This window comes from Limulus polyphemus, unplaced genomic scaffold (assembly GCF_000517525.1).
Source record: "Limulus polyphemus unplaced genomic scaffold, Limulus_polyphemus-2.1.2 Scaffold607, whole genome shotgun sequence".
Classification (NCBI taxonomy): domain Eukaryota; kingdom Metazoa; phylum Arthropoda; class Merostomata; order Xiphosura; family Limulidae; genus Limulus; species Limulus polyphemus.
In genome coordinates this window covers 55,417-69,977 of record NW_013666217.1, presented here as the reverse complement: position 1 = coordinate 69,977, position 14,561 = coordinate 55,417, and the positions used below count along the sequence as shown (strand labels likewise).

At 33.6% G+C, this 14,561-nt stretch overlaps 1 protein-coding gene across 3 annotated transcripts in view; it reads left to right on the top strand.

The window, feature by feature from the left end:
* LOC106459432 (limb region 1 protein homolog) overlaps positions 1-14,561 on the top strand; it is a 42,604-nt gene that overhangs the window by 7,156 nt on the left and 20,887 nt on the right. For 2 of the 3 annotated variants that reach the window (XR_002610570.1, XM_022385933.1), the window contains exons 4-7: positions 2,802-2,941; positions 3,677-3,780; positions 4,595-4,715; positions 5,535-5,570. Coding sequence is in view for 2 of the 3 variants with exons in the window: in XM_022385933.1 (XP_022241641.1) it covers positions 2,802-2,941; positions 3,677-3,780; positions 4,595-4,715; positions 5,535-5,570 (401 nt within the window). In the remaining variant the exon portion in view is untranslated. The remainder of the gene's footprint in view (positions 1-2,801; positions 2,942-3,676; positions 3,781-4,594; positions 4,716-5,534; positions 5,571-14,561) is intronic. The other variant, XM_013919052.2, reaches the window with a different exon arrangement.

The window sequence follows — 14,561 nt, the reverse complement described above, 5'->3', positions numbered from 1 at the left end:
GTGTATATGCTGCTTTCAGCTATCCAGAGTGTCCAAAAGTCAAACTGGTGAACTGCCAAAACCGAGATTTCTTATTTTCATTCTTCATCATCATTCTTCAACAGTTCTAGCACCTACCTAGTTCTAGTAGTAACTGTAATCTTATCATCATCTGATAAAGCAAAACATCTTCACAATCTTTAACTACCTATTTTATTTTTATTCTATACAAAATTAAAAAAAAGGAAAATATCATAATTCTAGTGTAAACGATGTTATTACCTCTTGAAGTTGGCTTTCTTACAGAAATCTGGTGTTTGTTTAAAAAGCTTAAGTACAGGGTGAAACATGAATTACCAGCCAATAACAGATGAACGTTAGATGACTGTAACATGTAGAATACTCAGTGCTCACTATACAGTCAGTGTCTTTAGGGAGCCAACACATATATTATGTATGAAGTGAAGGGGCAAAAAAATCAAGGTCATCAGAAGATAGATATGAAGAGCTACCTGGCGTAGTCACTATCTCCAATGTATATGCCACTTTTCAGCTATCCATAATGCTCCCAAGGTCAAAAACTGGTGAATAGCCAAAACTGAGATTTGTTTCGTTCATCACCATCTTCCTTCAAGAGACTTAGCACCTACCTAGTTCTAGCAGTAACTATAATTTTATCATCATTTCATAGAGCAAAACAGTCTTCACACTCTTTGAATACCTGTTTTATTATTATTCTATGCAAAATTTCTAAAGCTTTAGAATACACTCTATAACCTAGTAACCCACGTACACCATCTTATAAAAAAATAAACAAGTACAAGGAAAAAAATTTATCTCTAAATAAAAAGCTATGTAGGACTGGCTACTGAACTTGAAAAAGGAACGAAGCAAGATATGGATTGAAGTGGACATATTACTGGCAAAACAAACAGAACCAGAATTTCCAATCTTAAAATGTTACTCTGTTGTAAAATAGTCATAAAAGTAGTATTCTAAAAGTTAACTAAAGGATAGGTATAATGATGGAAGCTAAAATTCTATTCAAACACCAAGCTTTTGATAGACAAAGTGGGGATACCAGTAATGTAGAGATTTTATTCTCCACATAAAGTCAAGATGGCTTAGCTTGCTATGTGATTAGTCGCCAGATCAAGTGATATGTCCACTTCTATCCCTATCGTGTTTAGCTCATTTTTCAAAGTTCATTAGCCAGCCCTACATAGCTTTTTATTTTGGAATAAATTTTTTTACTTATATTTGTGTATAAAGATAGACAGGGTACTCCCACTATTACTTGGTCTGTAATTCTGTCATGTTTTACTTCACTCCTTCAGCAGCCAGTTGTTGAATCCATGTGTAGTTTTTGTTGTTGTTTTAATTTATATAGATAATAGCTGATAAAATGGATGGCTTGCATGTAATGGGTCAGAAGGTTCCCAGTAATGCTGATAAATTGAAGAATAATGTAAAAGCCCTATATGAAAAGTGATTTTTTTTTTTCTTAGGAGGGGGGATCTAAACAGACAGTGATACCACTGTTTAAAGTTGAATAAAATATATACATTTGAAATTGCTATTCAACACATTAGAAAATACTTAAACTTTGCATAACAATTTCACCTATCTTGTTTCAGGTGCATCTGCTTGGAAATACTGATTGTCAGTATTTTATTTTGTTCAGATGTCTTTATACTTGATGCTTTGTTTTTCTTAATTCTTCATAGTTCACCTCATTGCTGTAAAATGTTCAAATGTGTTCGTACATAAAATAATTAAGTCATTTTTGCAGTTCCTTTTTAGACAGTTTCATAAATGTGGGAAGAAAATAAATTGCAATTGTGTTTGTGATATTCAACAAACAGTCATCACCTTGCTGCTTCTCTGTCATAGAGATCTGAAGAAAGCTTGATGGGCTTAGTAACAATAGATAAGTGGGTGGAGCGTATCTAGTGTGTTGGAACTGTCAGTTTAATTAATGTAATAAATAGTATAAAATGTTATCTTCCTGTCACAAAAATATCAAACAAACATATATAGACAACATGATTTATTTATGTCTTTCCTGATTGTTTTATAATAATATATTTGTGATTTGGTGAAAAAATGAATACATTTTTATCCAATTATTATTATTACTGAATAATTAAAACATACCCAGGTTTGTAAAAAAAATGTGATCCAATGCAAATGTTGTGAATACATAATGTACTCTTATTTGGTCAAAGGATTAATAAAACATAAGATTAATTGGCTTGCCTTGTACTCTTAAAAATATCATTTACGATGCTTTTTAGTGGAGTTAAATTTTAATACATGGTATAATAATTTACACGTTGAACTTATTTTTATAATTACCAACACACACTGTTTACTTAGGTGATATGAATAATTTCCACAACTCTAAATTATTTTTCTACTCTAAAGGTAAACAGTGTATTTTTAATACTAAAAAATAAACATAAAGCCCAGTCTATCATTCAATTCACCACTTGTAGCTAAGTTATACAGATTTAGGGGAATTACAACTCTCATCAGTGACCCTGGACAAGGGGAAATTGGGTAAACAAAACTAAGCTTCTCATAGTGGTGGACTCAGATTTGTGCAGTTTTAAATGGAACATCTATAGTATTTTTTGTTTCAATATATGATAAAAAACAGGTTGTTTGGAACCTTTAAATAAAAGTTATGTTTACCTTAGTCTGTTATAATGTTTTGTCTGTGTAATGTTTAAATCAAATTAAATAAAACTGAAGGAAATTATGCAGGTCTAACTTAAAAGAAAGAAGACTTAGTTGTTGTTTTTTTGTTTGTGTTACAGGATGTGGATGTGCACATTTTCTTTGGGCATCTCTTTAGGTGCAGCTTTACTTCTGCCTATTTCCATTGTTAGCAACGAGGTCCTGTTATTTTATCCCAATAGTTACTATGTGCAATGGTTAAACAGCTCACTCATTCAGGGTAAACAGTTTAACACTACTATTATTTAGCTTTCAACTATTGTGATTCAAAAGTATTTTAACCATAAAAGATTAAGTATTGTTTAGATAAAACTTACTATAATATATATTTACCTCTGTGATCAGTATGAAACTGATCACAGTTTAAGTAACTCTTAGAAAATATAAAATTCCACAATTAATGGTGTAATTTTCAACAAAATTAGATTTATGATGAGGTTATTATTGAACATGTTATACATATTCACAATATGTATAATATCGATGCCATCCTGTAACTTACCATTTAACAGCATCTTTCCTTCTTTTATACTTATCTTTTATTATTTATTCTGTGTTCTTGTTTTCTGAATTAAATGGTTCTTGCTGTATATTAATTTTTATTCAGTAGTAATACAGGTTAATAGTACAAAAGTTTGAATCTTTTTGTTTTTTGTCCTATGTCCTCAAAAGATTTGTTCAAGGCATTCTTGTGTTTTGCCACAACCATTGTATCATTGCACCTCCTTTCTACAGCATATTACATTTATACAGTTTAAAACTTTTGCAATGTATTCTTGTGTGCAGTCATATAGGCTCTGGATGTATACATTACACTACAGAAAGCTGTCTACAAAAACTTTATATTTGCAGAAATAACTCATAGTATATTTATTCTGTCATTTTTTTATTTATTTTTGATGTATTACTTTCTTTAATATCTATTTACTTTTATATTTGTTTGTTTTTCATGTAGGATTATGGAACTACATTTTTTTATTTTCCAATATATCCATTTTTGTTCTTCTTCCATTTGCCTACCTGTTTCCTGAATCTGAGGGACTTCCTGGTTCCAAAAAGGTAAGGATAGTTTTATATATATGTTTCCCCAAGAATTGTAAAGTTTTATCCCAAATATGCTCAATCCACATTTTATAGAATAAAAAAGTGAGACTTACACTTTCTATTTGCACCATGATACAAGAGTCTAATGAATATGCTATTAATGTATCTGTAAAAGTTTTCTATCTTCATTTTTGTCCCCCAGTGGGACAGCAGTAAGTCTATGGGTTCACTTCTCTGTGGTAGACACAGCTCAATGTGGCTTTGCTATAAAACAAACAAATAGTTTTTATCAGTTGTACATAATAAAACTTGTTTATTTTGTTGATGTTTTACCAGGTTTACCTGGCATCATCAGGTGAGGTACAAATTTGCCAATTGATTGATAAATTACTTTATTAAGTTTGCAAGTTCTTAATCACATGCTTGTAGATTAGTATTGTTATAGGTTCTCAGGTGATTCCTTTTCTGTAAAATTAAACTCTGTTAGCCTCAGTTCTTGTATCTCACTTGATAATGCCAGGTAAACCTGGTAAGACGTTGTGAACAAAATAAAAGTATTACTTTGTACAACTGATAAGAAATTGTTTTTTGAAACAAAATCTTCATTTTCCTGTTTTTAATAGAAGAAAAACATAGAAATGAACGAGGAAGTGATAGAATTTACAAAGAGTATTTGATCTGTACTTAGTTAAAAATAAATATGGACATTTATAGAAAATTCCTATGGAATAAATTGTTAAAGTCAAGATAAACTTATACATTTTGTATTGCTTGATATATTCCATATCATGAACTTAGGAACTTTAAAAATGTAATTTACATTTTTCAGGGGATTATGGCACGAGTGTATGAAACGTTCCTTGTTTTAGTTCTTCTGGGCCTTCTTACATTAGGAATGACATATATCTTGTCTGCTTTACTTGACACTGGTAGCATACGATCATTCTTTAGTAAGTATAATTTAGGATTCTTACTTGCAAAAGATTTACATTCCAAAACTAAGTCACAAACCTCAGAAAGCAAGTGGGAATGATCAATATTTCACTCATGATTCTTTGGAGATCTGATGAAATTTGTTGATTAGAATGTTGACTGTGCTTTTATCTTCCCCCACCCCCATTCTACTTTGTTTTATATTTTTAGTTTTGAATGCACTGAAGTGTTTGTTTGGCTTATTTTATGACAATATTTACGTGTTCTCCAACTTTTGATTTGTGTATCCTATAATGATAATGCAAGTTATGGATACTCTATGTTATGCAGAAAGGTTGTTGGAGGTCTTGTTAGTTTCTTTTTATGCTACATCTTTTTAAATACTGAAGGTCAAACTGCTTCAGGTACTGTTTGTTAAAAGCTGCCTAAAGAAAGACTTGAAATCAAATCCTAAAGCCAATTTTACTATACACTAAGTAAATATAAAACTTGTTATTATTTATGTAATTATGAGTATCTTTACATATATGTGGTTTCAGAAAATTTAGTTTTATTGTTCAGTTTGAAAGTTTTCTTTGATATTTTCTTGTCTTAGATTTTTTTATTTTTACTGCTTTTATTTGTACTTTGTGTAAAATATAAATGTTTCTATTATGTTGAAAACTTCTTTTATATCAAAAACTGGTAAATTGCAATAATGTTTGTAGTTTCTCATAGAGTACTTTAAAATAAATTCTTCATTTAAAAATTAAGACTTGCAAAATGTTCATACTTTATGCAAACAGTACAAGTTTTACAAACATCTTAGTTGTTGTTTTATCATTGCTGTTTCAAAGCTGACGATAAGTGGGATCTCCACACAGTCTTCCTGTGTAAGTAAGACCTAAAATATATATTATATATTTATTGTAGAGCTTAAAAATCCTACAAAATACCATATGGTTTAATAGTCCTTTATCAATAATACTTATGTTTCCAAAATGGTAACCTCTCTCTCTCACCCAAAGCTATCTCGATCTAGATTTGTCTTCTAAACATTGTTAAAAATAGCTTTTGCTAATAGTACACCAGTCTATTATAACCCTTTATTTTCGCACCATTTCAGAATGTGCATATCATGTGACTACCCTCCACCAATCATACTGCAGCACCTATACATTTTCTCTAATATGTACATCAGAAAGTTTCAAATAATTGTAATAAGAAGCATCACTACTCTAAAGTTAACATTTTCCTACATTAAAAATGTATTTCCAATAGGTACCTAGCTCTTCTTACCCAAAGTTATCTCAATCTTGATTTGTCCTTTAAGCATACTGTGCCACTATACTAGAGCAGGTAGCTTCCTCTACTATTCTAGCACAATCTTCACATTCTAGAATGGCATTACAGTGTATAAATATGTGTGTACTTCATTCCATGTGCTTGCTTTTTGTTGTGATTGCGTTTCAGTCCTTCACCAATTTCAACTTAAAGTGTTTGCTTTTGGATTTTAGTTTTATATTTCAAAGAATTCTTCCATAATTTGAATTCTAATTTTAAATATGAATTTAAATTTTATGGTGGTGGATGATTAAGTTCCCACCAATATTGAGGATAGTTATGTCACTAGTCCCCGGCAAGGTAGGTTGACGATATCTACCAAGGAAGTTTAAGCCTTAATTTGCCGGGAGTTGGACACTTTTGCTCGGCAGTCAGTTCATTCTCCCATTCCCCCCTGAACAATCTTCTCAGAAAGAATTTATTCAGGATGAAGATAATTTGGACTTTTTTTGGTCAGTCACCTAATGCTGACAGTCAGGATAGTTTACTGACCTCACCGTTCCTACACCTTATTAATCAGGTATGTCAAATTTTAAATGTTTCATCATTAGCCCATGATTCCTCTCTTACCTTGTTAGGTGAAGAACCTCATTCTGATTATTATGTTTTTCCTTCCTCACCCAACAAGTGAATTCATACTCAACATTTTTCTGATAAATTATCATTGGGTGCGGGTATGCCCTGTCCACCCCAGTTGTTGGATCAATATTCTTTGGCTTACTAGCAGGCCTCGCATCCCTTTTTGGATTCCCAGTGCTTGGATTCTCTCTTCCCCCAGTGGGGCTTGAATATGGGGATTTTGATCCACTTTAATCAGTCTCAGTTTCCTACGATTCATCTTGCCCTGACCACTCTCTTTGCACATTATATCCTCATTACAGTTATTGTCCCAAGCCTTTTGCCAGTCACCTGATCAATTCAATTCCTTTGCCTCATCTCAATGTTCACCTGTTCACAGATGCTTCCTAGGTAGGTTGGGGAGCTTCCCTCAAGTTCAGGGAGATTTCGGGGTTGTGGTCAGTCATGGAAACTACATTCCATATCCACCTCCTCGAACTTTTGACTGTTCGTCAGCTATGCCTCATTTCCTCTCGCTCCTCTGAGGGCAGGTGGTGATGGTTCATTCCAAGAATTACACTGTTGTCAGCTATATCACCAAACAAGGAGGGAACCAGTTCCTGGTCTCTGTGTTTCCAGACACTCAATCTCCTGTACTGGGCCCATGATTACAATTTAACCATCTTAGTATGTCATGTTCCCAGAATTATGAATCTGGTGGCCAACTGCTTGTCATATCCCAACCAAGTTCTACCTATGGAGTGGTCCCTTCATCCTCAAGTATTTCAGTGGGTGTGTTCTTGCCTGGGAACACCACATACAGTTGCATTTGCCACTCACTGGAATTCCAAACTACATTTCTTTTGGTCTCCTGTTCCACACCCCTCAGCTCTGGGGGTGGATGCATTCAGTCAGGATTGGAGGAGTCTTCATCTATATGCCTACCCTCCTCTCAGACTAATCTCCAGGGTCATTTCCATCGTCCAGACCACTCCTTGTCGTGTTTTGCTAACTTTTCCGTATTGCCCAGATCATACGTGGTTCCCTCTGATCTGGCCCTTACTGGAACAACAGCTCCTGCCCTTAACTCTGTCCAGGTCACTTTTCTGACAATCGCGATCAGACGTATTTCATCCAGACATCACCAAACTCTGTCTTCATGCATGGATTTTGTCCAGTCCCTCGCCTCATCTCAGGGACTCACTCCTCGTGTAGTGTCTTTCCTTACCTGTACCATTCAGCCTTCCTCATTGTCCATGTACCTTTAGATGGTGGTTCTTTTGCCTTGGCTTCAGTCCTTCTGTTCTGCATCTGTCCCAATTCTTTACGTAGTTGTTTGATCAGGGTTTCTTCATGTCAATAGTTGGTAGTTATCGGGTTGCTCCGTCAAACACGTTCTGTTTCTACTGATCCCATAAAGCTTTCGCCTCCCTGATTATTTCCATCCTTTTTCTGTTCCTTTCTTCTTGTTTGTCCTCCACATCCTTTTGTTCTTCCAGTTTGGGATCTCAATATTGTTCTTCATGTCCTGTCTAGTTCTTCCTTTGAACCCGTTGCTATATGTTCCTTGTACCATCTTTCCCTTAAGGCCCATTTCCTTCTCTTCCGGGCATGTGGTCATCGTCATTCCAATATTTATTCCATTAATATTTCCTGTGTCCTTTACCATTCCTCTTATGTTATCCTTCATCTGGATCAGGCCCTTCCTTCCTTCCTGAGGAAGCTGCTGCCCATGAAGGTTGTTTTGCCTTTTCTGCCATTTCCTTACTGTCTATTGCACACCTGTACTCACTTTCGGATCCAGATCATCTTCTCTTTCCTGAGAGTTCCCTGCATTGTTATGTGTCTGGTACTGCCTCCTTTCCTAGCTCCCGTTCCCGCCTATTTATTCCCTGGAATCTCTCTGTTTCCCAAGACCTATCTTCTCTTACCCTTACTGGCTGGGTTCAGCAACTCATACGGCTAGTGTATTCAGATTTGTCCATGTATAGTTGCCAGCTGCACAGTGTTTCATCACACCAAATTCATCACTTAACTATGTCCTTAGATGCTTGAATCCGTCGACCTTTGGAGGAGATTGTTCAAGCAAGTATGTGGACAACTCCTAATACATTCGTAGCACACTCTTTGTAGAGATGGGGTGTTTCTGTAAGACCACTGGACGCTTTTTCCGTGGTATGTATATCTATATATCAAAATTTTATTATCAGTGTATTGTATATAAAGGAGTGTCACTCATGAACTTCATGAGTAAAGCAGATGGGAATTTTTGCCCATTCCCACTGACTCGTGATTCTTACAATATGGGTCTTTCTGCTTTTCAAAATAGGGAATTGCAGACACCCATTGCACAGTCTCTATTGTGTCATTCCTCTAGACTCTCCAATGCATACTCTCCCCCACCCCTTTTTTTCTTCTAGTGGAGCACAAGAGTCTTTACCACTTCGGTTCCCAGTTGCTGGAGTGGTGGACCATGGAAGTATCCTCCTGAATGTGGTTGTACAATGAAAGAAATAAAAGTCTCAACTTATAAGTACCCACTCAGCAAGAAGAAGGTTATTGTCATTATAATTATTGGATAGGCAATAATATACTATTCTGGATCCAAGGTGCTTCTCCTGGATGTTTTGTCCAGGCTGACTGCACTTGTTGATCACAATATGCATGTTTATGCAAGGCACTTCCACTTGATGTTTCTGCCTGGTTGGACTGCACTTGACTTTCTCGATATAATTCCAAGGCGCTTCTCTTGGATGTTTTTTCCAAGGGATGCCATACTTGGACTAACCCTATATATGCAAGGCTCTTCCACTGTATGCTTTCTGCCTAGATGGACTGCACTTGCAATATCTTACATATCCCAAGGTGCTTTCCTGGGATGTTCTTTGCCAAGGTGAACCTCACTTGGCCATAATATTATATATCCAAGGTACTTCCCCTGGATGTTCTTTGCCCAGGCGTACTGCACTTGTTGATCTCTGTATCTTATGCAAGGTGCTTCCACTGTTGTTTTTACTCACACTTGGCATAATCCAATATATCCCAAGGCACTTCCCCTGGATGTTTTTGGTCTGGCCGGACCACAGATTGCCTTTTTGTATGCAATTTCCTGTACTTTAGCACTAGACACTTATGCCTATATAACATTATCTGGCACCTAACTATGACTTTTATTAATTTTTTTAGGGGAAGATTGCTCCAGGACTTGCCTTGACACATATTTCTTAAGACTTGTTGTCGATTGCATACTAGAAATTTCATATGTCCACTCTTTGCTGATTCACACCATAGTTATCCCACACTGCTCCAAAGCAAAGTGATGTACATCTTTTCCTTGAGTATATGGTCCCTGCCCCATACATTCTGTCCTATACATATTACTGTTTATTTACTGGGCGAGGAGCATACCTGTTCTAGAAGTACTTCTATACCCCCACAGGTGTGCCTTAGTCTCTTCTTCTGGCACACCTGTTCTTTCAAGAAGGTTGTTGTCCACTTATATGAATGCTGTCTCGCCTTCGCCTTTTCAACGTGAGATTCTAGCTTTGGGTGAGAGGAGGTAGTACCATTTTGGAAGTTAACATTTTCCTACACTGAAAATGTATTTCCAATAGGTATTTGTCTCCGCTCGACCTACTTCCTATCCTTCCACCTCACTGATTTGTCTGTGTTTTAGTTTGTAACGGCTAATTCTCAAAGGTAAGGATTGTGCTAGAATAGTAGAGGGAACTACCTGTGCTAATATAGGTGGCACAGTATGCTTAGAGGGCAAATCAAAGTCGAGATAATTTTGGGTGAGAAGAGCTAGGTACCTATTGGAAATACATTTTCAATGTAGGAAAATGTTAACTTTAAAATAGTTATGCTTCTTATTTGAAACCTTTTTTTGTGTGTGTGTGTGGTATACTGTTGGAACCTATTGCTGTTAGAAGAAATGTTGCATTTGGTGTATAATAAAAGCAATTAGTGTGGCTCCTTGAAATGAAATAAGAATATGTGAAATTTAGAATATTACTTCAAAGCCTTAAGATTGTTTGAAAATTTAAAACAATTAACTGTAGTGTTAGAAAAATATGGAAATTCTTGTTCTCAGTGAAGCTTTACTAATTTAATCACCCAAACTATATATATATATATATATTGAAGCTTTGTACTCTTAGTTATGGTTTGTGTTTTAGTAGAACACCCCTGACGAAGCTGTAAAGCAAAACGTAGTGTCCAATTAAAGAAAAATAACAAATTTGGTGTTATAGGGTCCTTTATTTCTAATATTAAGATTTCTTTTTATACACCAATATGCACTACAGAAATTAAATAAAGAACCTATAAATGCAGTCTGCATGGTAAAGATGTATTATGTTTTATTCTGTATAAATATGCATTTCATTAGAACAATGGTTGTGTGTTAATATAGTGCCTAACCATATTAACATGTGGTTAATTAAAGGTAATGTGATAATTACATATATTTAGAATAAACATGTTGTGGTAGTGGTTTCATGTAATTATTTGTAAATGTACACTTAAAAAGTGTTACTAATAGTCAGAAGGATCAGTTACTTTTTAGGAGGGGTAAATATTTTCTTCATGAGCAAGAAAATCACACCAACTCCAGCTCATCTGTTGAAAGTTATCAAGGTTTTGAGGTTGTTCATTTTTGTGATTTGCAGTATCTTGACACTTAAAATGAACATTCATTTATGTTGATAGTGATAGTATATTTCCCTGAGTTTAAAAATTGATATTTATTTCAATAAACTTAGGTGAAATTTAGAATATATCAGGTATCTAGAATCAACAATTTATTTCATTCATGAATATGTATTGTGTTTGTTTTTTACCAATAATGAAATGAGGTAATATAATTTCTAAAGTTACTGAACATATAAAAAGTTTCTACAGTGTCTTTGTGTACTATGTTGAATGTATAAATAGAAGCCCATCTGTGAAAATAAATCAAATGTAAGTAATAATCAACACTGAAATGTATTAGCATGATACTTCAGTTAACTTGGTCTGACATAGTCTGGTGGTTATGGCAATCAACTTGTAATCTGAGAGTTGTGGGTTTCAATCCTGTCCCTAAACATCATCGTTTGGTCAGCCATGGGGTGTTTGTTATATTGTGCTGGTCAATCCCATTATTCTTTGGTAAAGAGTAGCCCAAGAGTCGATGGTAGGTGGTGTTGACTAGCTGCCTTCCCTCTAATCTATCACTTCTAAATTAGGGAGGGGCTAGCACAGAAGATAGCCCTTGAGTAGTTTTGTGTGGAATACAAAACACAAACAGTAAACTTGGAAACAAGAGTACTTGTGAAGGTCATTGGTGTTTTTACGTTTTGTTCTTTAGGTTAATGAGGACAGTGTATCTAAAATATCACTTTTAAGTTGTTATTCATTCTGGACAGTCTGATTATTTTCACATTAAACAAGAAATATGACTTGTTTGCCATAACATGTAACACAAATATCAATTTTTAAAGGTTGTGTTTGAAATATATACAAAAGTAGTTCAGTTTGGTACTGTTAAATTAAAATCATATGTGATAGAAATAAAACAACCAAAATAAAATTTAAACAACAAAATTGTTGATTGTTTACTTTAACCTTTCCATTATGGGCTGGGTGGAATCACGAAAGTATCCATGAGAGTAATTATACTACGAGTTTTGATAATCTATGCACATCTTTACAAAATTATGCAGGTTATTGGTAAACATATACATGTTTTTCATACACAAAATATCAGGTTTTGAAATTAAGTATTATGATTTTTTACTTAAAGATTTTCTCGTATACCTTTTCTTTCAGAATGTTTGATTATCCAATATGCAAAACAATTTATTTTTTAAGATTAAAAATACTTTAATGCATTAGTACGTTTTCAAATTTCACATGCAAATTCTTTATAATCTCCAGATAATTATAAGAAAATTTTTGTAGAAAAACTATATATTATTTCTTATTTTCACTAGTATGTTTCTCTACTGGTTGATTCGATATGACTGACTTCATAACCTCAATAAAAAATTAGGAAAAGAATATAAATTATGCATTTTTCGTTCTAGAATGACTACAAATTATAACATTAAAACACATTTTTTGTCTAAATAGCTTAAATCGCTTAACATTATATATTTATTATATTGACCTTCCAGCTGTGCCTGGCTAACAATACAGATGTTGCAATGATGTGGTGCACGTGTAATCGTGTTACTATGTCCAATAACATATAACTGACCTTTAGTCTTTACAAAATGACCTGTCTTGGCTGTGTTTTAGTGGACTAGTATTTTGTAAAATACAGTCACATTTCAACTATTATACATTATATATGTGTCTACATTATTTCTATTTACAAATAAGCTCCTAAACTTATTTTTCTTAAAACATAGAACAGTAAATAAAGAAGTAAAGCAAACAATTATATCTACTAGTTATGACCTCTTTGTCGTAGGTTGCTAAGCCTCATGAATTTTACCACGTAGAGGATGTAAAAAGAAATTTTTTTTAGGTTTTATATGTACATTTTAAATACCCAAAAAATCATAAATTACTTAATCGATACCATACAATTCCACTATAATTTATCAAGTCTAGTAACTAAGCTGTATTTGGGTCTAAAAAATTTTGAGCTCACTAAAGACTTACCTCATCGTTTGAAATCTTGTGTGAAAAGAATGAAATTAGCACAATAACATGTCAAAATTGCTGAGAAAACTTTTCACTAAGGGGACATTCTGAGCTTTTGATTGGTTATTCGTGTAATATATAGAAGTGAGTGCATATAAGGGACTGTTTCTGAAAATAGAAAGAGGTGAGCAGGAATGGGGGAGCACTGTGTTTGATTCAGTACAGGAGCGATATCTTAGCAAATAGAAAAGATAAGACATTCTTATTTTATATTCTAGCTTGTCAATATCAGTAGTTTGAGTTCCTAATTCATACAAAACTGTAGATTTTGTATTTTGACATCACAAACATCTAATTGGAACCAGTGCTGCAGTCAACATACCACATGACACACAAAAATCAATGTTTAGCTGTGTTTTTTAATATTTACTTTTAAATTAAGAAATTAACTAACATATAATACTAAAATTTGAAATATAATCTACAGTTTGATACCAAACTTACTGACATAGATTCATAAAATAGTAGTTCAATAAAATTTTGAATGCAAGTCAACAAAAGTGATGACATGGCCTTTGATACGTGACCCGTCGAGATAGGGCTAAGTGGCAAGTTGGCCTTTTAAGTAGGGTTTGGTCAGGATCACTGTTTCACAGTAGCTATCCTGATCTAATCCTATCATGATATGTTCTCTATAACAAGTAAGTAATAAATTATCACTATCATACTTTTAGTGAAATATAATTCTTCTCTCATTATATAGAACCTATTCCTTCATGTTAGTTTTTGAGTGAAAATAAATTATCGTATAGAAATACAGAATGATTGTATAATAATACCCTATTATATAGAAGATATACAACGAATGATGTAATATAACCTACGTGTGTACACTAACAAACCTTTAATTCTTGAACGTTTGAAATATACATATTCAATCTTCATCAAACTATATTGAATGTGTCAAATGATGGTTGTTGTTGCCATCGTTCTACTGTAGATCCTTACTAATATGAAAACCATACGATAAACATGTCATCAGAAAGAGGTGTACTATGTAATAAATGTTATTTTTAAACATTAGATAATTTTTAAATAGTTCATACTATGTCATATGAATATTCATTCTGTCTTCTGCTTTTAGATTAACCTCAGCAATATTTTTCTAGTTTGAACTTTGAGTTTGTATCTGCTAGTTTGATTATATATATATTAAAGTGAATAAAAAAAACCTTCAGTCAGCAATGAGGTTAAAATTCATTAACTGAAAATACCTAATCATTGTAGCTTAATTATGATGTGATGCTTAGTGCTTCATAAAAAAGCAAAAATAGGCATATTGATAAAAG